This window comes from Salminus brasiliensis, chromosome 11, assembly GCF_030463535.1.
Source record: "Salminus brasiliensis chromosome 11, fSalBra1.hap2, whole genome shotgun sequence".
Taxonomy (NCBI): domain Eukaryota; kingdom Metazoa; phylum Chordata; class Actinopteri; order Characiformes; family Bryconidae; genus Salminus; species Salminus brasiliensis.
This window is the reverse complement of record NC_132888.1, coordinates 2303412-2329146: the sequence shown is the minus strand read 5'-3', so window position 1 is coordinate 2329146 and position 25735 is coordinate 2303412. Positions and strand designations below refer to the sequence as shown.

The window sequence follows — 25735 nt, the reverse complement described above, 5'->3', positions numbered from 1 at the left end:
TAATAATACATTGATTTTGCTATTTTATCTATAAACTGAGTGTCTTGCTATCCCTTTCTGCTGTGACAGTGAGAATTTCCCCACTGTGGGACTAATAAAGGATTATCTTACCTTATCTTAAATATACAAATATATAAATTCAGATTATGATGGCAAAATACCTAGCCTGGAAACCTGTATATAAATATATAATTATTATTATTATTGATTTTATTATTAAATAGTTGCAGTACTTACAAGATGTACAATGCATGCATTTCACTTCAATTTCATTTTAGTTATTAAGTTGTTAAGAGACATATTTAATAAAAAATAAAACATTTGAAAGCTTTTCAATTATTCAAAAATATTTAGAAAATAATTAGAAATTCAAATGTGTTAAAATTAGTAAAAAAAAAACAACAACAACAACAAATTAATCTGAGTATCTAGAAATCAGAATATCTGCAGAATTACAGGTTCCAACATAGGCAGCCAAGGTACCATATTATACAGTATTATAATAATACATTTATATATATATATAAAGTATGTATATATGTATATATATATATATATATTAGTTGCAGGATGCATATTCCTATTTGTCACAAATCCGTGTGTCCGGCGCGTTATTCCACCGCGGCGGACTTTTATTTTGACGGGCGGAGCTGCTGCTGCTGCTGCCGCCGCTGCTGCTGCTTCACCTCGCCCCGCTGGAGCCGCTCAGTGTGCCGGGGCGCAGCTCGGATGGAGAGCTTTGCTCGGCGCGTTTCAGGTGGGTTTAATCCGCACGTTACGACTTAAACCATCGCAGTAAGTCCGCAAAGACTGGAACGACCAGCGGACGCGCTTTAGTCCCAAAACCCGCCGCAGTTTAGAGGATTTCCCGCTGAACCTCAGCTGAACTGCCCGGGCTGCGCTATGCTATGCTAATGCTATGCTAGCTAAACTGTTAGCTTGCGGGTTTTCAGGGTTTCTTTCATTATCGTTTTAACTGAACTTCTGTAAATGAGTTCACAGGAGGAGCTGAAATCCTGAGGTGTTTGGAGTGTTTGGGGTGTTTGGGGTGTTTGAGGTGTTTGAGGTGTTTGGAGTGTTTGGGGTGTTTGAGGTGTTTGAGGTGTTTGGAGTGTTTGGGGTGTTTGAGGTGTTTGGGGTGTTTGAGGTGTTTGGAGTGTTTGAGGTGTTTGGGGTGTTTGAGGGTGTTTGAGGTGTTTGGGGTGTTTGGAGTGTTTGAGGTGTTTGAGGTGTTTGGGGTGTTTGGAGTGTTTGGAGTGTTTGAGGTGTTTGGAGTGTTTGGGGGTGTTTGGGGTGTTTGGAGTGTTGGAGGTGTTTGGAGTGTTTGGGGTGTTTGAGGTGTTTGGGGTGTTTGGGCTGTTTGGAGGTGTTTGGGCTGTTTGGAGGTGTTTGAGGTGTTTGGAGGTGTTTGGAGGTGTTTGGGGTGTTTGGAGGTGTTTGGAGGTGTTTGGGGTGTTTGGAGGTGTTTGGGGTGTTTGGAGTGTTTGAGGTGTTTGGAGTGTTTGGGGGTGTTTGGGGTGTTTGGAGTGTTGGAGGTGTTTGGAGTGTTTGGGGTGTTTGAGGTGTTTGGGGTGTTTGGGCTGTTTGGAGGTGTTTGGGCTGTTTGGAGGTGTTTGGGCTGTTTGAGGTGTTTGGGGCGTTTGAGGTGTTTGGGGCGTTTGAGGTGTTTGGGGCGTTTGAGGGTGTTTGAGGTGTTTGGGGTGTTTGGAGTGTTTGAGGTGTTTGAGGTGTTTGGGGTGTTTGGAGTGTTTGGAGGTGTTTGAGGTGTTTGGAGGTGTTTGGAGGTGTTTGGGGTGTTTGGAGTGTTTGGGGGTGTTTGGGGTGTTTGGAGTGTTTGAGGTGTTTGGAGGTGTTTGGAGTGTTTGGGGTGTTTGGGGTGTTTGGGCTGTTTGGAGGTGTTTGGAGGTGTTTGGGCTGTTTGGAGGTGTTTGGGCTGTTTGAGGTGTTTGGGGCGTTTGAGGTGTTTGGGGCGTTTGAGGTGTTTGGGCTGTTTGGAGGTGTTTGGGCTGTTTGGGGTGTTTGGAGGTGTTTGGGGTGTTTGGAGGTGTTTGGGGTGTTTGTGTGAGTGATTGTGTTACAGGGGGACAGTGTTTACTCTGAGCTGGTCGCTGGGTCAGCTGAGCTAGTGTTAGTTAGCTTCCCCTTAAAGTGCAGCTGCAGCGCTGCCTCCCTTAAAGTCGCTCAGTTTCAGCAGCTCCGGCTTTATTTATTACTTTAACATCATTTATCATCATCTACCATCATTTACCATCATTTACCATCATCTACCATCATTTACCATCATTTACCATCATCTACCATCATCTACCATCATTTACCATCATCTACCATCATCTACCATCATTTACCATCATTTATCATCATCTACCATCATTTATCATCATCTACCATCATCTACCATCATCTACCATCATTTACCATCATTTACCATCATTTATCATCATCTACCATCATTTACCATCATTTACCATCATTTATCATCATCTACCATCATCTACCATCATTTACCATCATTTACCATCATTTATCATCATCTACCATCATCTACCATCATTTACCATCATTTACCATCATTTACCATCATCTACCATCATTTACCATCATTTACCATCATTTACCATCATTTATCATCATCTACCATCATCTACCATCATCTACCATCATTTACCATCATTTACCATCATTTACCATCATCTACCATCATTTATCATCATCTACCATCATCTACCATCATTTACCATCATTTATCATCATCTACCATCATCTACCATCATCTACCATCATTTACCATCATTTATCATCATTTATCATCATCTACCATCATCTACCATCATTTACCATCATCTACCATCATTTACCATCATCTACCATCATTTATCATCTACCATCATTTACCATCATCTACCATCATTTATCATCTACCATCATCTACCATCATCTACCATCATCTACCATCATTTATCATCTACCATCATCTACCATCATCTACCATCATTTACCATCATCTACCATCATCTACCATCATTTAGCATCATTTACCATCATCTACCATCATCTACCATCATCTACCATCATTTAGCATCATCTACCATCATCTAGCATCATTTACCATCATTTACCATCATCTACCATCATCTACCATCATCTACCATCATTTAGCATCATTTACCATCATTTACCATCATCTACCATCATCTACCATCATCTACCATCATCTACCATCATTTACCATCATTTACCATCATCTACCATCATCTACCATCATCTACCATCATTTACCATCATTTACCATCATTTACCATCATTTACCATCATCTACCATCATCTACCATCATTTACCATCATCTACCATCATCTACCATCATTTACCATCATTTATCATCATCTACCATCATCTACCATCATCTACCATCATTTAGCATCATCTACCATCATCTACCATCATCTACCATCATCTACCATCATCTACCATCATTTACCATCATCTACCATCATCTACCATCATCTACCATCATTTACCATCATCTACCATCATTTACCATCATTTACCATCATCTACCATCATCTACCATCATTTATCATCATCTACCATCATTTACCATCATTTATCATCTACCATCATCTACCATCATCTACCATCATCTACCATCATTTACCATCATCTACCATCATTTACCATCATTTATCATCATTTATCATCATTTATCATCATCTACCATCATCTACCATCACCTACCATCATTTACCATCATCTACCATCATCTACCATCATCTACCATCATTTACCATCATTTACCATCATTTATCATCTACCATCATCTACCATCATTTACCATCATCTACCATCATCTACCATCATCTACCATCATTTACCATCATCTACCATCATCTACCATCATCTACCATCATCTACCATCATCTACCATCATTTACCATCATCTACCATCATCTACCATCATTTATCATCATTTATCATCATTTATCATCATCTACCATCATTTACCATCATCTACCATCATCTACCATCATCTACCATCATTTACCATCATTTATCATCTACCATCATTTACCATCATCTACCATCATCTACCATCATCTACCATCATTTACCATCATCTACCATCATTTACCATCATCTACCATCATCTACCATCATTCATCATCTACCATCATCTACCATCATCTACCATCATTTACCATCATCTACCATCATCTACCATCATTTACCATCATCTACCATCATTTACCATCATTTACCATCATTTATCATCTACCATCATCTACCATCATCTACCATCATCTACCATCATCTACCATCATTTACCATCATTTACCATCATCTACCATCATTTACCATCATTTACCATCATCTACCATCATCTACCATCATTTACCATCATTTACCATCATCTACCATCATCTACCATCATTTACCATCATCTACCATCATTTATCATCTACCATCATCTACCATCATCTACCATCATTTACCATCATCTACCATCATTTATCATCTACCATCATCTACCATCATCTACCATCATTTATCATCTACCATCATCTACCATCATCTACCATCATCTACCATCATTTACCATCATCTACCATCATTTACCATCATCTACCATCATCTACCATCATTTACCATCATCTACCATCATCTACCATCATTTATCATCTACCATCATTTACCATCATCTACCATCATCTACCATCATTTACCATCATCTACCATCATCTACCATCATCTACCATCATTTATCATCTACCATCATCTACCATCATTTATCATCTACCATCATCTACCATCATTTACCATCATTTACCATCATCTACCATCATTTACCATCATCTACCATCATTTATCATCTACCATCATCTACCATCATTTATCATCTACCATCATCTACCATCATTTATCATCTACCATCATCTACCATCATCTACCATCATCTACCATCATCTACCATCATTTAGCATCATTTAGCATCATCTACCATCATCTACCATCATCTACCATCATCTACCATCATTTAGCATCATCTACCATCATCTACCATCATCTACCATCATCTACCATCATTTACCATCATCTACCATCATCTACCATCATCTACCATCATTTACCATCATCTACCATCATTTACCATCATTTACCATCATCTACCATCATCTACCATCATTTATCATCATCTACCATCATTTACCATCATTTATCATCTACCATCATCTACCATCATCTACCATCATCTACCATCATTTACCATCATCTACCATCATCTACCATCATTTACCATCATTTATCATCATTTATCATCATTTATCATCATCTACCATCATCTACCATCATCTACCATCACCTACCATCATTTACCATCATCTACCATCATCTACCATCATTTACCATCATTTACCATCATTTATCATCTACCATCATCTACCATCATTTACCATCATCTACCATCATTTACCATCATCTACCATCATCTACCATCATCTACCATCATTTACCATCATTTACCATCATCTACCATCATCTACCATCATTTACCATCATTTACCATCATCTACCATCATCTACCATCATCTACCATCATTTACCATCATCTACCATCATTTACCATCATTTACCATCATCTACCATCATCTACCATCATCTACCATCATCTACCATCATCTACCATCATCTACCATCATCTACCATCATCTACCATCATCTACCATCATTTACCATCATTTACCATCATTTATCATCATTTATCATCATCTACCATCATTTACCATCATCTACCATCATCTACCATCATCTACCATCATTTACCATCATTCATCATCTACCATCATTTACCATCATCTACCATCATTTACCATCATCTACCATCATTTACCATCATCTACCATCATCTACCATCATTTACCATCATCTACCATCATCTACCATCATTTATCATCTACCATCATCTACCATCATCTACCATCATTTACCATCATCTACCATCATCTACCATCATCTACCATCATCTACCATCATTTACCATCATTTACCATCATCTACCATCATCTACCATCATCTACCATCATTTACCATCATTTACCATCATCTACCATCATCTACCATCATTTACCATCATTTACCATCATCTACCATCATTTATCATCTACCATCATCTACCATCATCTACCATCATTTATCATCTACCATCATCTACCATCATCTACCATCATTTATCATCTACCATCATTTACCATCATTTACCATCATTTACCATCATCTACCATCATCTACCATCATTTACCATCATTTACCATCATCTACCATCATCTACCATCATTTACCATCATCTACCATCATTTATCATCTACCATCATCTACCATCATCTACCATCATTTATCATCTACCATCATCTACCATCATCTACCATCATTTACCATCATCTACCATCATCTACCATCATCTACCATCATTTATCATCTACCATCATCTACCATCATCTACCATCATCTACCATCATCTACCATCATCTACCATCATCTACCATCATTTATCATCTACCATCATCTACCATCATTTATCATCTACCATCATCTACCATCATCTACCATCATCTACCATCATTTAGCATCATTTAGCATCATTTAGCATCATCTACCATCATCTACCATCATCTACCATCATTTACCATCATCTACCATCATCTACCATCATCTACCATCATTTACCATCATCTACCATCATCTACCATCATTTATCATCTACCATCATCTACCATCATTTATCATCTACCATCATTTACCATCATCTACCATCATCTACCATCATCTACCATCATTTATCATCTACCATCATTTACCATCATCTACCATCATCTACCATCATCTACCATCATCTACCATCATTTATCATCTACCATCATCTACCATCATTTATCATCTACCATCATCTACCATCATTTACCATCATTTACCATCATCTACCATCATTTACCATCATCTACCATCATTTATCATCTACCATCATCTACCATCATTTATCATCTACCATCATCTACCATCATCTACCATCATCTACCATCATCTACCATCATTTAGCATCATTTAGCATCATTTAGCATCATCTACCATCATTTAGCATCATTTAGCATCATCTACCATCATCTACCATCATCTACCATCATTTACCATCATTTACCATCATTTACCATCATTTACCATCATTTACCATCATCTACCATCTAATCTGTGATTAATTTAATCTGCTCTGTTAGTGGAAACGTTTACTGTCCTTTTTGTTCATCTAAAGGAGAGTAGACCCCCCTCGTTTTAATTCATAGCTTATTATTGACGCTTTTCCTCGTCTGTCCCCCTGCTTTTCCTCGTCTGTCCCCCTGCTTTTCCTCGTCTGTCCCCCTGCTTTTCCTCGTCTGTCCCCCTGCTTTTCCTCGTCTGTCCCCCTGCTTTTCCTCGTCTGTCCCCCTGCTTTTCTTGTGGTCCAGTCTTGTTTTCCCTCCTTCCATTAAATCTGGCGTAATTGCATGTAATTGCTAGAAAAGACTGGCTGAAGGGGTTCCCACCTCCAGGCCGTGCTCGTCTGTCTGTCTATGCCCTCACTAGGATGAAGCTGGTGGCTGATTTGTGAGGTGGTTCTCCTTCAGATTCAGACCCTGACTCTGGTCTACAAAGCCAAGACTGGACCAGCCAGCCCCTCCGTACTTGATGGCGACGGTCAGTCAAAAGCCGATCCGCACCGAGAGCCCTTCCAGCTTCAAGTACGGCTCGGCTCGACCCGCCATCCTTTAAGATCCACGGAAGACGAGCGTCCAGACTTTTTACTGTGGTGGAACGAACTTCCACTGGGTGTACGAACAGCAGAGTCCAACGCTCACTGTCCTCAAACCCAGACTGAAGACCCTCCTCCTCTTCTGAGAGGACCTAGTGTGTAGATCACTGTATTCAGATCCTAAGAATCTGCTGGTACTGATGTTGTTTTTAGTCTGTGATTATAGATGATGGATCGTGATAATTATCGTGTGTCACAAAAAAATCTTTAAATATCGTGATCTAGTATTTTTTTTTATCATATCGTCCAGCCCTAGTATGTAAGCAGAGCTTGTATACGGTTGCATTGGTATCATAATCACTGGCCGAGTGTGTAGACTCCTTTTCCAGGTGGTTGCTGTGGTGTAGTCTTAGTCTTTGGGTTCAGGGGGTCCTAAAGTACTGCTGCCGTAATCCCACCTACTCCAGATCGCACGGTTGGGCTCCTGGGAGGTTAATAAAGACTTGAATCGTTGAATCGAGGGTCCGCGTTAGACGTCTGCCCGCAGTTGGACCCGAGCGGGCTGAGGTTACTGATTATGGTGTTATTTTGTCTACAGGACCAGATAGTGGCAGAAGATGAGTTCTCAGCAGCAGTATCCTCGAGCAGGGCTGCCCGCCGGACTGGCCCAAGCCCAGACCCCTGGAGCAAACATTACAGCGGTCCAAGGAAAGCAGTCTAACATGGGTGAGTGATGCTAACTACATGTCCAAATGTTTGTGGACACCCCTTCTAATAAATGCATTTAACTGCTTTATGCTGACTCTCATGTGCACATGTACCACACAGCTTGTCTAGTCCCTGTAGAGAAATACTGCCAATAGAATAGGACAAGGAGGAGAGAGTGTATTGGCACCATGCTGCCTGCTGCCAGGCGTGTGCTAGAGGGGTGTAAAACCCCCCCAGCATTGAGGAGCTGTGGAGCAGTGGAAGAACTGTGTTCTCTGGAATGATGATGGTGGTGGAGCTCCATCCAGTACTTTTGAATGGGATGAGTTGGATGATGATCATTATCCAACATCCGGACCTCGCTAACACTCTTGTTGCTGACTGCTATCAAATCCTCACAGAGCAATGCTCCTCCAAAATCTAGCAGGAAGTCTTCTTCTCTGGACAGTAGAGACAGTTACTCCAACAAAAGCAGGATCAGCTCTTTTAATATTCTTTGTTTTCAGCAGCAACAATGAATGAGTAGGTGTCCCAATTCTTTTGTCCATTTAGTGTATATTATTCTCTGAATCTGAAGGTTTTTTGAGGTGGTCAGAGATCAGATAAACTTGCGTAAGGAAGGGAAAGTCAATAGCAAAAGACTGGAGTTCAGGAAATGGGGCTCCTTGCAACCTTGCTATGACCTGGTGGACCACCAACACCTCTGCTCCCATCAGACGAGCAGCAGTTAAAGCTCCACTCTGGCCTGGTGGTAACTCCATTTTGGACGCAGTTTGAGGTGTTAAATTGATTATTGACTATTAATCAGTATTGTGACGGGGTTGTAAAAAAAAACAACAACAAAAAAAAAAAACTGTTTATTATTGTTTTTGATTACAAACTTCTCAGACTCCTTATCCAGGAGTTTCATTTCTGTCCTAATGTACAGATACATGCAGATGTTTGGACAGCAGAGCAATCTGCAATCTAGAACCTAAATATAAAATTAATATAATATCTGTTGGCTTTGCTCGAGGAACCCTTTGTAGCACTTTGATTTTTTAAGAGTGTACTCTATGGTGGTAAAATTGCCATAATGTCCTATCAGACTGGTCCCTATTCAGCCTCATAGATCTTCTATCCTAATCTAGGACACATTTCCAAACAAGCATAAATATTTGGACGCCAAAGTCTTAAGACATTTAATTCAGTCGCTGGGTGAATTCTGCTTCTCCTCAGGAGGCCACGACGAAGGCCGGGACGCTAACCACGCGCCGAGCTCCAGTGCAGCGTCTGCTCTAAGAGACGATAAGCAGGAGACAGTGGTGGTCCGGCCATACCCTCAGCCCCAGGCCCACGGACCAGCACCCACCGCTCCGCCCCAGCTGGCTCAGCACCTCCCTCTGCAGCCTGGACCTACTGCCTCCGTTCCAGCTGCCTCCAACACCTCTGCTCACCTGCCTCAGGGGGTTCCACTTGCGTTCGCTGAGGGGCCAGGCAAGGTATGTACACTATGGACAAAAGTATTGGGACGCTTGCTCATTCATGGTTTCGAGTGTTGATTCTGCTTTTGCTGTGAGGATTTGATTGCAGTCAACAATAAGAGTGTTAGTGAGCACCCCACCTAGTCATCCCCAACTCATCCCAGAATTACTGGATGGAGCTCCACCTTCCATCATTCCAGAGAACACAGTTCTTCCACAGCTCAATGCTGGGGGCCTCATACCCCTCTAGCCCACGCCTGACATGAAAACCTGGGGGAGCTTATTTAAAAGGTCTTATTTAAACCTCGGATATTCCAGAGAGGCCTTCAGAAGAAGGTTGGAGATGCAGAGTCCAAAGTTAAATTATATGAGTGCAAGACCCCCGTATCAGCTGTGGAGCTTGGAGGTGGAAATGCTGTATGGTTAGGGGTTAGAGCTCCAACATAGACTCCACTGAGACTTCACTTGCCTTTACTGTATCTGAGGGCGCTCAAGGTAAAGCTGAAAGATTTCTGCATGGAGGAGTGGGAAAATCCCTCTCCCAGTCGATGTCAGACTGGTAGATCATTTTAGGAAACATCTGACTGAAGTTGTTTTGGCCAAGGACGGGGGATAAGTAGTAAGCCTCTGTAGTGAGTTTCCATTATGAAACCTAGGCATATTATGCAGTAATTAATTAATCTGTATGAACCTAATAGAATGTGAATGAAGTGAGGACCCCCTGCTGAGTCTTTAGTCCCCACCATGTTTACCTTTAGAAATGTAGTCAAACCTCTTAAAAATCATTTGAATTTGGACTAATGGTCTTGTATTGTTTTTTTTATTTTATTTCCAGTGTACTCTGAAGACGCCAATGCCCAGCCGCGTAATCGCCCCCGCCCCGGTCTCTGCTCAGGGGCATCTCGCTGTGCCCCACAAGGTGCCTGGCCACATCACAGTTACCATGGAGAGTGCCATGCCACAGGCGCCTGGCATCCCTGTAGCAACCATCAGCGGCCAGCAGGTAGTTGTAATCTCGGTACACTGGGTATTTTGCAAGGTTTAGATTAAGGGATTAAGCCTGGTTTCGACCCACAGTTCAGAATGCAGTGCCGTCCAGGACCAGGCCTAATCCTTTATGGGAATGGACCCTTTTCTCATTTCCAGGTTCTCACTTCTGGTGGTTTTCTGTTAGCAGGTCATTTAGTTTCCGGTTGAACCAAAAACATCCGGCCCAGTCCAGCTTGAAGGTGTTAGCTGTGTTCCTCAGTGCCACAACTTACCACAACCACAACATACACAGCCATACCTGGCCTGGGCTTTCATAAATTTGACCAAGCACACGCTAAGATCCAAATGGATGCTGGCAATCCGCAGGGTACGTTTCAGTAAGTACTAGGGATGCACCCCTTTTCACCGATACAAGAACCGATACAAGAACACCGATATTAATAAACCCAAAATCACTAAAATGAGCAACCGTGCTGGACCTCAGCACAGTGCTGTCTGGGCTCAGGACTTTTATTCTGAAATTTGAAGTCTGTGAGACTAAAGAGGAGCGAGCAGCCCCTCCTTTCTTGTCTCCTTAAGTGGAAGACGAGCTGGATTCCTTGCTGATAGTTGATGACGGGTTGAGGGGACTATGCTGGTCAGATAGGGGGAGTCCTGCGGTTTGCTGTGATCTGTGTATGATGTCTGTAGGTGACTCTGATCTGATTCTGGGTTATGAAGCCTAGAGTACCGGCGGTGCTGGAATCATGTTCAGTGAATGGATCAGTCTCTTGGATCTCGCTAATTATTCAATACCTGATCCAGCTCATTTTGTTTGTATAAGGACCGTTACCCGATCCTAGTATCGGATCGGTGCATCCCTAGTAAATACATCAATTTTCTCTGCAGCCGTCATTCTGCCAAGAGCGAGGTCTTTAAGACTCCTTTGGGTCGATTCATGCTCAGAGGTGGTGCTGCACCCTGCCGTTTCTCTCTTGAATAACTTTTAAAAGTCGCAGATTAGAGAATCTGTTTATTCGAGAGCATCCACACGGCGTAGAGTAGATGTCAGCAGCCAGAATAAGGAGGCAGATGGATCTTTAGCATCTGACCATGACCATGTGTGTCTACCACCTGTTGGTATGGTAGTGCGTTCATTAGAATTACAGCGTAGGGTGGGGTAATATTTTGAGCCATCTGAATTTTGTCTAATAGGAAATACTTAAAGATCACTGCTTGAGATATGAGGACATGTAAAGCACCTTACTGCCATGCTAGAAGTAGGTTAACCACGCGTGATTTTTATCTGCTTCATCGTCATTTCCTCTTAACGACATTGTCAGCGTGTGAAAAGGGTTTACTGTGGGCTGATCTGGGTGCATGATCATGTTGAGGGGAAAAAAAAAGACCTTTTTGAACCTCCTTTGAAAGTGTTGAGAGATGGAGGTGGAATAACTAAACACATGCACACTATAGACAACAGTATTGGAGTAGCTGTCTCTACTGTCCTGGAAAGGCTTTCTACTACACACCCAACTCCTCCCAAAAGTATTGGATTGGAGCAGCCTCATTCAAGCAGGACATCCCGTTCCATCATGGACAGTAGAGACAAAAAAAAAGCAGCCACTCCAACAAAAAAGTGACTGAGCCGGTGTCCCAATACTTTTGCTCTATAGCTATATGTGTGAGCTGTGTGAGGTGTGTTCTGCCAGGTGTGCTGTAGTTTATGGTTTGTCTTGTTTGGCTTGAAGGGTCACGCCGGAAACCTACACCGCATCATGACCACCAGCGTTCAGATCATCCGCAGCGGAACTCCAGCACTGCAGATCGGATCCTCTGCGACTCCTCAGCACCAGTTTCCCTCCCATTTACCCAGAGGTCAGTTAAATGTCGGGTCGGTGGCTGAGCTGGTTGGGTTTGATTTCGTGTCTTGTGTATTTATTTATTTATTTATTTATTTATTTTTCTTGAGGCTTTAAATATTTTATACATAGATAATTGTTATAATATTTATTAATAATGAGACTTTCTTGTTTCTGAATCTTTAAATTACAAACTTTTTTAGTGTAGCGTTTCCACCTGATTTCTTTAAGATCCCAGTCTTCAGTAGTTAATGACAGTCAGTTACTGATTATATATTTACTGACTCACACAAATCTCAAAGATATCAAAGGCAACTTCTTAAATTTCAGTGGAAGTCAATGTAAAATAATTTTGGAGCATTCCTATTGATCCATTAATTATAAAATGGAAATGAATATTTATGGTCATTTTTATTCTAGGAGCTGCAGCAGCTGCTGTGATGTCCAGTACCAAAGGAGCGACTGTGCTGAGACCAGCGTCCAGCCCAAACAACGCCACAGGACAGCCCACAGTCCAGCATATCATCCATCAGCCTATTCAGGTTCCTTTTGCGTTCAGCAAAGTCTAACCAGAAGCACAAAGCAGAAATCTGATCAAACACCCCTCCCAAATCACCATAATACACTCCTCACACCCCTCTGAGAGCGGCCCTGGCGTGGTTTTATTATTCTAATAAATGTGCGTGACTGACAGCCATCCATCGCTGGCCGACAAGCTGAAGCTGAGAGGAGCCGGGAGAACTGGGATGACTGGGCACGTAGGGCATTAGCTCGAGCTCTAGCTCTCCAGGTTGCTCCGACTCCGGGATGGCAGAGCCGTGTGATTGGGTTGGTCAGGGGTATGCAGACGTGAACCTGACCTACTTCCACATAGAGAGGAGAGCAATACTGGGCAAATGCAGCCATTAAATGGGGAAATAAGACATTTATTACACTTAAGATCTACACTGGGGGCCGTGAGGAGCCAGGTTCGTCAGATTTAGGTTCCCAGGGGCTTTCTGAAGGCCCCCCGAGAGCTCTCTGAATCTGGCCATAGTGATGCTCTTCACCACTCACTTCAACCATCAAGAGCAGACCAGAGGTTTAAATAAGACCGACTCCTCCAGAATAATCCTCTCCAACCATGTTCTGATCATCTGCAGCTGATGCTCTGCTCCTGACTCTGATAAATAACTGCTAAGTAATCATATTTTCATTGTTTAATAACGATACACTGCCGCACTGACATGGTTTGCTTTGTTTTTGTGTTTCAGTCACGACCCATAGTGACCACTTCCACAGCAGTGATGCCTACAGTGGTGGCTCCAGTCACTGCCACCCGGCCCCAGTCTCCCGTGATTAGCACAGTGGCTGCTCACTCTGGAGACCTGGTGCATGGGTAAGAGGAGGAATCCACCACAGATCTGTAGTAACTTTACATCACATTATTGTAGATTTTCACATTATTTGACCTGGGCTGGGTGTTATTGTCCTGCAGCGTCTATCAGTTATTGTCTTAAATCTGAATAATGTGTTTTAATTAAAATTTGATACATTTGTAAGCATTTAATCTATTAGCAAATATTGTAGGCTATAGTGTGCCATTGGCTAGAAGAAGATCTGGGGAATGTGCTAGTGTGTTTAGAAAAGGGTGAGCAAAAATAGACCGAGACCAAGAAAAGGCTATTGGCTGAGGAGAGGATGAGGAGGAGGGGGTGGGGTTCAGATTTAACCATACCAATTCATGACTGATGCATCACTTGACCCAATCACTGCAGCTTACTGGTTAATATATTCATTTTAAAATAATATTTAATAATATTTCCTCTTGTGTTTCATTCAAAGACGTTCAGGCCTTACCATCCACCCTCCTCCTGCAACCTTGAGCATCCAGCGACCTCCAGCCCGGGACACACCTACCCGCATCACACTTCCTTCACATCCGGCCATTGGTGCTCAGAAGCCCCTCCCACACTCAATGGCTCAGGTTAGAGATCTGTTTAGTTCTCAGCCTAGGTGGAGACTGGGATTGAGCAACAGTAGACAGGGCTTTTTAGCTCTAGCTATGTAAATGCTGAAACCATACATTGTGCAGAACTAGTCCCAACCATCGACTGCAATTACAGAAGCATTTAAAGATATTGAAATTGATCTGCAGTGGTCAAATGTGTAGAAATCCACAATAAAATAAGTTTGATCTGGTTTATTTTTAAATCTAGATTTTAGAGACTATACACTGAAGCCCCCCAAAGACTTTTTGCTTTTGAATCATGTCACCATGGGTCTACTTTCACCAGGCAAAATTTTGAGTTGATTCCTCCTAAAGCGTTTAAGGTATTCTAGCTGGAGTAGACTGTGAACAGGCAGGTTATCCAAGTGTCCCTTTGGAGGCGCCAAAGTCCCAAACCTCTCCAACACACAAATAGCTAATTTTACTGCAGAAAAGTGATAATGTGTACTATCTGCACTGGATGGCAACATGTTATTCTGTATTTCTTCACCTTCACTTTTTCACCAATTTTATTTTGATTATTTTTTTTATTCTAGTGCCAAACCAAGAAAAATCACTAGTTAGTAAGATCAAAGAGGCAGGAGGGTTTAGTGTCACCTTTGCTTGTTTAATTTAGTCAGGTTTTACAGCTCTCACTGCTGTTCGACTCCAGCAACTCCCCCAAAACCTCTTCAACCTTCCTATATGATTGGAGTTTGTTTTGAAATAAATCAGTGGGTGTTTTTTTTTGTGGTGAGTTTTTTGACATGCTGGAACAGAATGCGTATTCCTGAGGAAAGCTTCCTGCCTACTTGGTTGTGCATAATCTTAACTTGACGCCTGATTGGTCGACAGACTTAATTGACAAAAATGTTGTTTGAGGTGGAGATCCAAGGGGATCATATTTTAATTATTTTTTTTAATCCCTTTTATTTTATTTTGAGCTGTCTTTTCAAGCACTCTGTACACTAACGTGAGGATTACTAACGAAAGGACTGAAGGAAAGATACAAATTTTGTGTTGTTTTAAAGGGGACGACCTAAGGTATGCAGTGGTGTGTGTGTATAATTATGCCCACCTTGGCTAAAAATGGCTTCATGGGGAAAAAAATAAAAATAAAATATATATATATATATATGCATACTGTACCTAACTTCTTTTTTTTTAATAAGTTTTTCTGGGCATTTTTGCGACCAAAATATATATTTTCTGAAATAAACTAAAGAATCAACAAAAAATCGAGATTCTAAGCTTAACTATGGTATCTTAGTTGCTTATATTGGACCTGTAATGCTTCAGCTATACTGCTAGATATTCACAGTGACTAATTTGCAGACCGTATTCGGGCTACAGCGTTTTTTTAGAGGTTAAAGCATGGTGGTGCACGTTCTTCATCCTTCACGTTCTTCACGTTCTTCTCTTTGCCAGCAGAAACCAATCTTTAGCACTGTGACGCCTGTTGCTGCAGCTACAGTGGCCCCCATTCTGGCCACCAACACTGCCACTGCCCCATCTCCCACAACAGCGGGTAGGTCACCGGACTCGAGGCGCTCAGTGAAAGGGCGACCATTTATTAGCAGAATGTTGTTTTTGCTTTTATTTGATGATCAGTGTTTTGAGTAATTGTCAGATTGCCTAATGTGTCTTTCTTGACTTGCTCATTTTTACAGGCTCCGTTCCCCAAACTCAGATACCCAGCAGTAATATAGTTACTGTGACTATGGCCTCTCATTCCACCCATGCCACTGCAGTGACCACCTCCACCATCCCAGTGGGTAAGCAGCTCATCACAACGCATGGTTCCTTGGTTAACTATATAACTAGATCAATTCCCCTTCCCTGCTAGAACGACATGCGCTTTCAGTTGTAAGAGATTCACCTAGACCAGCGATGGGGACCTTCAGTCCTGGGGGGTCGGATTCCTACACTCTGGACCTTGTAATTCTTTATCTGTATGCATATATACATAAAAAAGTGTATTTTTTTTAACATGCACTATATGTCCAAATGTTTGTGGACACCCCTTCTATTGAATGCATTCAGCTACTTTAGGTTATGTGCAAAAGCTGGTCCAGTCTCTGTAGAGAAGCACTGCCTCTCTGGAGCAGATAAATAAACATGAACCTATTGGCTCCATGCTGCCTAATGCCAGGTGTGGGCTAGAGGGGTATAAAGCCCCCCAGCATTGAGGAGCTGTGGAGCAGTGGAAGAGCTGTGTTCTCTGGAATGATGATGATGATGATGATGATGATGATGGAGCTCCATCTAGTACTTTTGGGATGAGTTGAGGAGTTTGGGATAATGAGTTGGGGTGGTGATCATCATCATCCAACATCCTGACCTCACTCCTCACAGCAATGCTCCTTCAAAATCTAGTAGAACGTCTTCTCTGGACAGTAGAGACTTTTGTTTTTTTAAACTCCATTGAGTTCAGAAGAAACTATGAATAAGCAGGTGTCCCAATACTTTTGTCCATATACTGCATATAAATGTGTGTACACAATACTGGGTCATACCCAGTGCGTTATGACACTCCACCCAACCCTAAGGGTGTGTCTCCTCGTCAGATTCCCTGACGAACGTATCTGTTTTCTTTTTTAGCCAAGGTTGTCCCCCAACCCATCACACACACCTCCCCCAGAATCCAGTCTGAGTTTCCTGGGGAAAGAGGGAACCTCATCCCCATCTCCGCCCACCGCTCTTCCCCTAATCCCGTCAACATGGAGAACCGCAGCGACAACAGGTAGACACACGTATCTGGTGCACACTGATTTCACTCTGGTTTTAGGGGTATTTGTAATGCTGATATTTTAGTGATGGTTAAAACTTTTAAAACCCAGAATGTTTATATTTCCAGGCCATTTAACCACTTCAACTACATGCATTTTAAACCAGCCCTTTACCTGCTGATGTGTCTGTCTTTATTCTCCGTAGACAATCTGTCCCTGTGCAGTTCCAGTACTTCCTACCAACCTACCCTTCGGCCTCGTACCCACTGGCGCACACCTACGCCCCCATCACCAGCTCTGTCTCAACCATACGGCCCTATCCAGGTACTGCAAACAAGCAACCACAGCACATGTAGGCTGGTGTTCAGTGAACCCACTCACTTTTCTGTCCGCCTTGTTTGCAGTGACTGCCCAAGCCCCTACCGCCGGCATGCCGGCCCAGACCAGCGTGGGCGTGGCCTCTGCGGTACACCTGAACTCCATGCAGCTGATGACGGTGGACCGCATTGCTCAGATCAACACCCAGAACATCCAGCCGGCCACTGTGACCGCACAGGGGGTTCAGGCCACAGCCATAACAGCACAGGGGCTTCACACCTCCACCTCAATCACCCCCCAGAGCATGCAGCCTGCACAGGTCAACCCCCAGCAACCTCCTACTGAGGCCAAGACTTCAGGTGAGAAACTGTCCATCACTTAGTATTAGTTTGACACCTGCTTGGAGCCCCCCCCTCTCTGCTGGGCTGCTTAAAGCATGATGTGTAGACAGACACCTGAGGAGTCTCAGCCCATTCCTCATGGGCAGTGGCCTCAAGTTCACTGATTCTCTTGGGTTTGTGGCTGCTGCCTTCCTCAAATCCCACCAAGGGATTCAGTCAGGCGACTGTGACACCCACTCCAGAATCTTCCAGGACTTCTTCTGAAACCAAGCCTTGGTGGACTTGGAGGAATAACCCATATGTTAAATTGTTGAACACCATGGCGGAGGCTAGTGATGCTCATGGGCTGGCTCATGGTAATGCGGGGAGGTGGTCTGAAAGGCTTCATTGATTAGTATAGGGCTGTATTGCTCGCAGTGCAGTGTGACACATGCGTTCTTCTTCAGATGCCATTTGATTGGAAGATCCCTTGTTGTATGTTACAGCTAATGTTCTACATACGGTCACCTGCTTACCTGTAGGCAATGTAGTAAACAAGTCCTGGGGGAGGACTCTCTGGGCTACAATGCAATCATCTGAATTGGCCCATTAACACGGCTTGCACTGAACCTTCCAACTGTTCTTCTCTTGTCTTTTCAGTTGTGCTGGCAGATGGTTCCACGCTGGTGGCTAACTCCATCAACAACACCTTCAGCAGCAGTCAGCCTGCTGCTGTGGCAACCCAGCCTCACCCTCAAGGCAGCGGCTCTGGGGCTCCTGCGCTCGTGTCCTCTCCTCGGCCCAGCATCCTGCGAAAGAAGCCTGCCGGTGAAGGGTAAGTGGCCACTGCACTTTTCACACTCAATGCACAAAAGTATTGGGACACCTGCTCATTCATAGTTTCTTCTGAAATCAAGGAAATTAAAAATAGTTGCTCCTGCTGTTGCTGGAGTAAGTGTGTCTGCTGCCCTGAGAAGAAGACTTTCTACTAGATTTTGGAGGAGCATTACTGTGAGGATTTGATTGCATTCAGCAACAAGAGCCACAACTCATCCCATTCAAAAGTACTGGATGAAGCTCCACCACCATCATTCCAGATGCTCCACAGCTCCTCAATGCTGGGGGGCTTTATACCCCTCTACTAGCCCACGCATGGCATTAGGCAGCATGGAGCCAATAGGCTCATGATGTTGATCTGCTCTAGATAGAGGACTAGAGGGACTCTTTAGGGACTAGACAAGCTGTGTGTGTGCATTTGCACATCTGTGTCAGCAGTGGGTCGTCCTGTTGAGTTATTTAGCTGAACACCACTGAACAGCATGATGTTGAATGTATGACAGTGAGGTCTGATTTTGCATGTGTGTCTTTTTTATTTGAAGTGCCAGCGTGAGGAAAAACCTGATCCCAGCCCAGCTCGGTGACCCTGGCAGGATGGACGCAGGACTGAGAAGCGCCTCTGGATCACCTCGTCCTGCTGGGTACTGTTCATCAGTGTAGTCAAGTCAACTTTATGTGTAGGGTGCTTTAACAACCTTAAAAAAAAAAGAAGAAAGCTTTAGGAGAAGTCTGAGATGTAAGAGCTTCTGTTAAACACTGCGTAGATGGACGCAGCCTCGGTTGGAGTCGGTGGGGGTTGTGGAGCCTTTAGCCTTTAGGGTCTGTGCTGAAACCGCCCCATCGCATGTCCAAGCGTTCATCATTTAGACATGTGGTGATATTGGGGATGACGTGGAGATGATGCACACCACATCTTCTAGACAATCTGTTGGTGTGTCACCAGTGGGTGCGACTTAAAGTAGCTGAATGCATTCATTAGAAGTGGTGTCTACAAACATTTGGACATGTAGTGTTAATTGCCTGTTCGCTGCTAAATTAGCCAGTTATTAAATTCGCTTGACAACCTTCAGACCTGATTTATCTATTTAAATAGAAGCTGTCCAACAGTGTGAAGCAGGCTAGCCGGTCTCAAACATGATGAGCATGTCTCGTACACTCATTGCTAAGGCTCTGGGACTCCAGTGAAGCACTCATTAAAACTGTGGAAGCTAAAATAACACCCCTCTCATATCTCTACGTTTTCAAACCACCAGCCCTCTCCTATGCTTTCTTACAGAGTGAAACCCAAACCGGATGTCCTGGTGGGTTTGGCCCCTCCGGTGAATCCTGCAGTGGAGGCCGTTTCAGGCCAGAACACTGACCAGCAGCAGAACTCTGCCCTTCCTCCGTCTCAGATCCCTGCCCAGCCCGTCTCCTCTCTACTGACCTCTGCTGCGCCCCCTTCACAGCCTGTTCCTGCTGCCATGGCAGTAACCCCGCCCATCCTGTCGATGGCCAACGTAGTAGCCCCTCCTTCTCACACAGGAGCCACTAGCACTGCAGCTTGTCCTATTAGCTCCACCCTCCCAGAAATTAATGTGAAGCAGGAGGCAGAGCCAATGGACACATCCAAACCAGGTACAGGGGTCATGTCTGATTAGCTGGTGTATCTTTTTTGATTTACTTTATTGGCCCGAGAAGGAGGGGTGGCTTTTAAGGATATGCAAATGACCTGTAAAGCTCAAATTATGAACCCTCAGGGTGTTTAAAAATTACGCACATACCACTGAAACTGTGGCCATCGCTACTGTTCAATCACTAATGAAGTTTATCTTTGGTTCTATACATGTATATATATTTTTTCTCAGTGGCTCCAGCGCCCCCTAGTGGCACTCCTGCTCTTGCAGTACCCTCTGTGGACCTCACCCCTGGAGCCTCGCCCAGGAAGAAACCTCGCAAGCAGCAGCACGTGATCTCCACCGAGGAGAGCGAGATGATGGAGGCTAACAGCACTGACGAGGAAAGGGTCCCAACAAAACCCCCCAGCCAACGGGCCGAGAAACGCAAATCCCCACCCAAAGAGTACATCGGTCAGTTTCGTTCACCGTGACTTTCCTGATTGAACTGTTGTGGAAGTAATATTATGGGATGTCATGTTGTTTTAGAACTTTCCAACACGCTGATGGAGCACAGTTAGGCTCATGGTGTCATTAGAGGCCTGTACTGTTCTCAGTCCCTCAGGGTACTCCTGAGATTTCTGACCTCTCGGAGGTTCATGTTGACAGTATACTTTAGTTGGTTACACATTTTATAATATAATACAAATATTATAGTTTTGGAAAATCAGTGGAAAAATAAGGTCATAAAATGTTTTAATGTCTTACATTTTCATTTTAAATGAATTTATTGGATATTAAATTAGATTTACTCCACCAACTGACAACACTCCAGTGTTCAGAAACTGACCGTGATGAAAGACTGGAGGACAAACTCAAGCACTGTAAAGAAAGCACTCACTGAATTTCAGCATCTGTTCTAATCAGAGTTTGTGAGTCTGGGTGGAAAATGTACAATTTTTCCTCTGCTGATCAGTTTATTGAATTTTATGAGGTCAAAATCGTTGAGTTTCATTTTAAATTGTATGCTGGTTCTCTAGTCCCTCTTCATCACGAAATCCATCATCACCTCTTTATTTGTCTCTGTTGTTTTCCGGTGTAGACGAGGAGGGAGTGCGGTACGTTCCAGTGCGGATTCGGCCCCCGGTCACTCTGCTGAGGCACTACCGAAACCCCTGGAAAGCTGCATACCACCACTTCCAGAGATACAGTGATGTCAGAGTTAAAGGTCTGATTGGTTTGAGCTCAGTTAATGATTCTCACATTAATTCTTAATAAATTGTTGCCGATTCATGATAAAGAAGGTTGGTTTATTTACGATGTAGCATTTTAACAGTTCATTTAATTACAGTTTGGGGTTACGGTAGATTTTGAAATCCTCATTAAAAAACATCAGATCTTTTTCTCAGCCCTTTATAATGAATCCAACCAACATAGTAAGTCATTGTTGAGGTGTTAATGTTTATACTGTCTGTTCTGCTGTTTCAGAGGAGAAGAAAGGCTCGTTGCAGGATGTGGCCAATCAGAAGGGGGTGGTGTGTCGCGCTCAGGGCTGGAAGATCCACCTGTGTTCTGCTCAGCTGCTGCAGCTGGTGAGGCTTCTCTCCACCCTGCTGCTTCACTGCCATCAAGTGGAGCACAGTTGGAATTACGCGCTCTCAGTATTCTGAAAGATTTGGGTTCAATAAAGGTCTGATGGCAAAAACATCTATTTGACACATGTCCAAATATATCCAGAGGCCCTTCTAGTTAGTGACCCCCGCTGGAAGGAAGTGATTGACTCTGTCTCTTTGACAGTGATGCTGTTTTGTCTCTTTGTCTGAATGTCCTCTTCCTCTGCTGTGCTGCAGACCAATCTGGAGCATGATGTCTATGGTCGTCTGACCACTCTCCAGGAAGGACTCGTACCGAAAAAGAAAGCCGGGGCCGACGACGACCTGCACCGCATCAGTGAGCTTATACAGGTCAGTTCTATCAGCATTAGTTATTACTGTCAGACTGTTACTCTACCTCAGATTCATACTGGAGTAAAATCACTATGTAATTATTACTCTCTAATAACTGGAGTGATTTTCGATCTGGAGTGTATGTATAGGTCATACAGTCTGACTAATACATTAATCCAGTATGAATCTGCAGTGTGTGTTGTAGTAGTGTGTACGGTCTGACAGTAATCACTGTGGAGTGATATTAATCCAGTATGAATCTGCAGTGTGTGTGTAGTAGTGTGTACAGTCTGACAGTAATAACTGTGGAGTGATATTAATCCAGTATGAATCTGCAGTGTGTGTGTAGTAGTGTGTACAGTCTGACAGTAATAACTGTGGAGTGATATTAATCCAGTATGAATCTGCAGTGTGTGTGTAGTAGTGTGTACAGTCTGACAGTAATAACTGTGGAGTGATATTAATCCAGTATGAATCTGCAGTGTGTGTAGTAGTGTGTACAGTCTGACAGTAATAACTGTGGAGTGATATTAATCCAGTATGAATCTGCAGTGTGTAGTAGTGTGTACAGTCTGACAGTAATAACTGTGAAGTAATATTAATCCAGTATGAATCTGCAGTGTGTGTGTAGTAGTGTGTACAGTCTGACAGTAATAACTGTGAAGTGATATTAATCCAGTATGAATCTGCAGTGTGTGTGTAGTAGTGTGTACAGTCTGACAGTAATAACTGGGGAGTGATATTAATCCACAGTTATCACGGTCAGCCTGTGCAGTCTGTACACACTTCATACTGGATTAAAATAAATTGCAGTGTAACTTTGATGGTAATTAGCTGGAGTTTGCAAAGATGCTCAGGTGTACTCTGTCGTTTCTGTGCAGGGGAACATGCAGCGCTGTAAGCTGGTGATGGATCAGATCACAGAGGCTCGGGAGGCCATGATGAAGGTTCTGGACCACCGAGAGCGAGTCATGAAGCTGCTCAACAAGAACAGTAGCACCAAGAAGCTCCACAAGCTGAAGCGGAAAGACAGGGCTTGAGTGGAAACGAGCGAACGAGGCCTGCCTCAGCAGCCTTCTGCTCCGGCCGGAATCTGGAGCCGTGCCTCCGGAAGCATCGCACCCGACACAACTATGCTCAGACTTAAACACCACGTGGAGCCTTGGGCTGATCATGGGACTGAGGGAAGTGAGCAAAACTGATACGGACGGAATTCCGGCTGGATTTCCAGAGAAATGACCAGCTGGGTCATCTGATGGAGCATGTTCTCACCCTCGGTGTAAAAGCCTTACCTTCACTACTGGGGGGGTTAATGAATGAATTTGGGTCATTTAAATGTGTGCATCATTTACACATGAGTACAAAATATTGCATCACCAGTTATTGAGCTTTTATTAATAACTCTTGATGTAATATGACTTATTCATGCCAAATGAGGCGGATATTTGAACCTTATGGATGACTTTTCATTCTGTGCACTACAAAAGACTCGAGGAGCGTTCACCGTTACAGCTCCACTATACCCTGAAAGGCTATACACATTGACCTTCAGCTTGCACATACTCTGTGTTCTTGGTGTTCGCCTCTCCATTCTAAACACCAGCCGCCCGCTAACAATAGTCTAATCCTCACTAATATACAGTACTGTGCACAAGTTTTAGTCTCCTGTGTAGATCTGCTCAGTAAAACACTGATATTAGAATAAACACTAATAATAACACTCCTCCAGAAAGTGGTGGAGGTTCTCCATCACTGTGTTCATCATTAGAACATCTTCAAAGTTCTCCTCATGGAGTCTAGTATTAATTAATGATGGTAAACCAGGTTGAACACATCCTCCACGCTGTGCTGGCTGGACTGGGGGGGAAGGGGGGGCGTGGCGTCCAGGAGAACCCTGGAGGAACCAAGCTCTGTTCATCAGAAGGAGAAGCTCTTGTTTCTCCTTTTTACTGGATTTATGTTCACCTGCTTTATCTGTTCTGATGAGATCTGGAGCTTCTACAGGAAAAACTCTTATCTGCCTAAAACATCTGCACTGTACTGTATATACTGCTCATTTGTGATGAAGGCAAACTTATGTAGCATAAGACTGAGTAGGATGGAGCTTGAAAGCCCACAGTGTGGCCTGATGGTTCGTTTGGGACTATAAAATGGCCCAAAAAGTGTATGGACATTTAAAAGATGTTAAATTCACTGTAGTTTTTATGTCTTTACGGTGAAGCCAGTGTGTTCTAGATCATCTCTTTTTCAGCAGTTTGTCTGTAGGTTTGCATCCCAAATGCCTTCATTATACATTCACGGTAAGAAAAACAGCCTCAGATGTGACTTACAAGACCTTTAGTGCATTGAACTGTGTCTCTTTTTAACATTTGAATGAACTAATCTAACTAGTATCATTAAAAATTACCAGTGTTCAATAGGTTATAGTGTCCACATACTTTTTGGGCCCATTGCATTGAGCTCTGTTGCTTGGTCTTCGTTAACGGAGTTACAGGTCGCTAGATCTAAAGGAATTGTCTGGTCTGTGCATTTCACACCTTTTACCTCGTAAAGTGACCTCTCTGTAACTGCATTTCATACACTGATCAGCCATAACATTAGCACCACCTGCCCAAAAGTGTGTAGGTCGCTAAAACACCAAAGCCCTGAGCATTGAGGACATGGCCTCCACAAGATCTCAGAAGGTGTCCTGTGGTGTTTGGCACCAGGACTAATGTTGGCAGCAGGTCCTGAAAATGTGTGAGGTGGGCGGGGCCTCCATGAGCGTCACTGACCCTTAGGAGCCCATGACCCGGTCACCGGTAGCACTTTTGGTAGGTACTGACCACTGTATACCAGGAGTTCCCGGCCTGATGTTCTGGTGGAGATGTTCTGACCCAGTCGTTTATCTAGAACATCACAGTCTGGTTCTTGTCAGTGTCTCAGTTTCTTGCGCTTGTCCACTACAGGAGCCACTGGAACCAGATCATCAGTGGTTTTAATGTTATGGCTGATGTGTGTATTGTCCCTTGTATGGGTGCCTTGCCAGATGGCCTAGTGCTTATGATGAAAAGCCGGGTCTGCACAGTAATTTCTCCCACAGTGCTTTGCTTGGAAAGGCGTTTGTGCTTTTCAGTGTACCTCCTACCTGCCGTTTAGGGATTATGGGAAAAGGTCCTTAGAGTATCCTTATAGTACATCTGTACCATGTGTTCAGGTTAAGTCCTGAGAATGTCTGCATAAATAAATGGTGAAGTGTGAA

The 25735-nt window shown here is 43.3% G+C and overlaps 1 protein-coding gene across 2 annotated transcripts; it reads left to right on the top strand.

Moving 5' to 3' along the window:
* The first annotated feature begins 674 nt into the window (after positions 1-674).
* Positions 675-25735, top strand: sap130b (Sin3A-associated protein b). Of its 2 annotated transcripts, none has more exons than XM_072691356.1 (21): positions 675-757; positions 8377-8504; positions 9705-9967; positions 10785-10952; positions 12670-12796; positions 13201-13322; positions 14034-14158; positions 14605-14746; positions 16181-16277; positions 16420-16524; positions 17351-17492; positions 17684-17802; positions 17883-18155; positions 18777-18951; positions 19496-19594; positions 20230-20570; positions 20801-21022; positions 21651-21776; positions 22037-22140; positions 22399-22512; positions 23376-25735. In XM_072691356.1, the coding sequence occupies exons 2-21, from the start codon at positions 8396-8398 to the stop codon at positions 23532-23534; spliced, it is 3132 nt and encodes a 1043-aa protein (XP_072547457.1). In that variant the 5' UTR covers positions 675-757; positions 8377-8395; the 3' UTR covers positions 23535-25735. The 2 variants fall into 2 exon arrangements, with proteins under 2 accessions (XP_072547457.1, XP_072547456.1); XM_072691355.1 differs by having other exon boundaries at positions 16178-16277.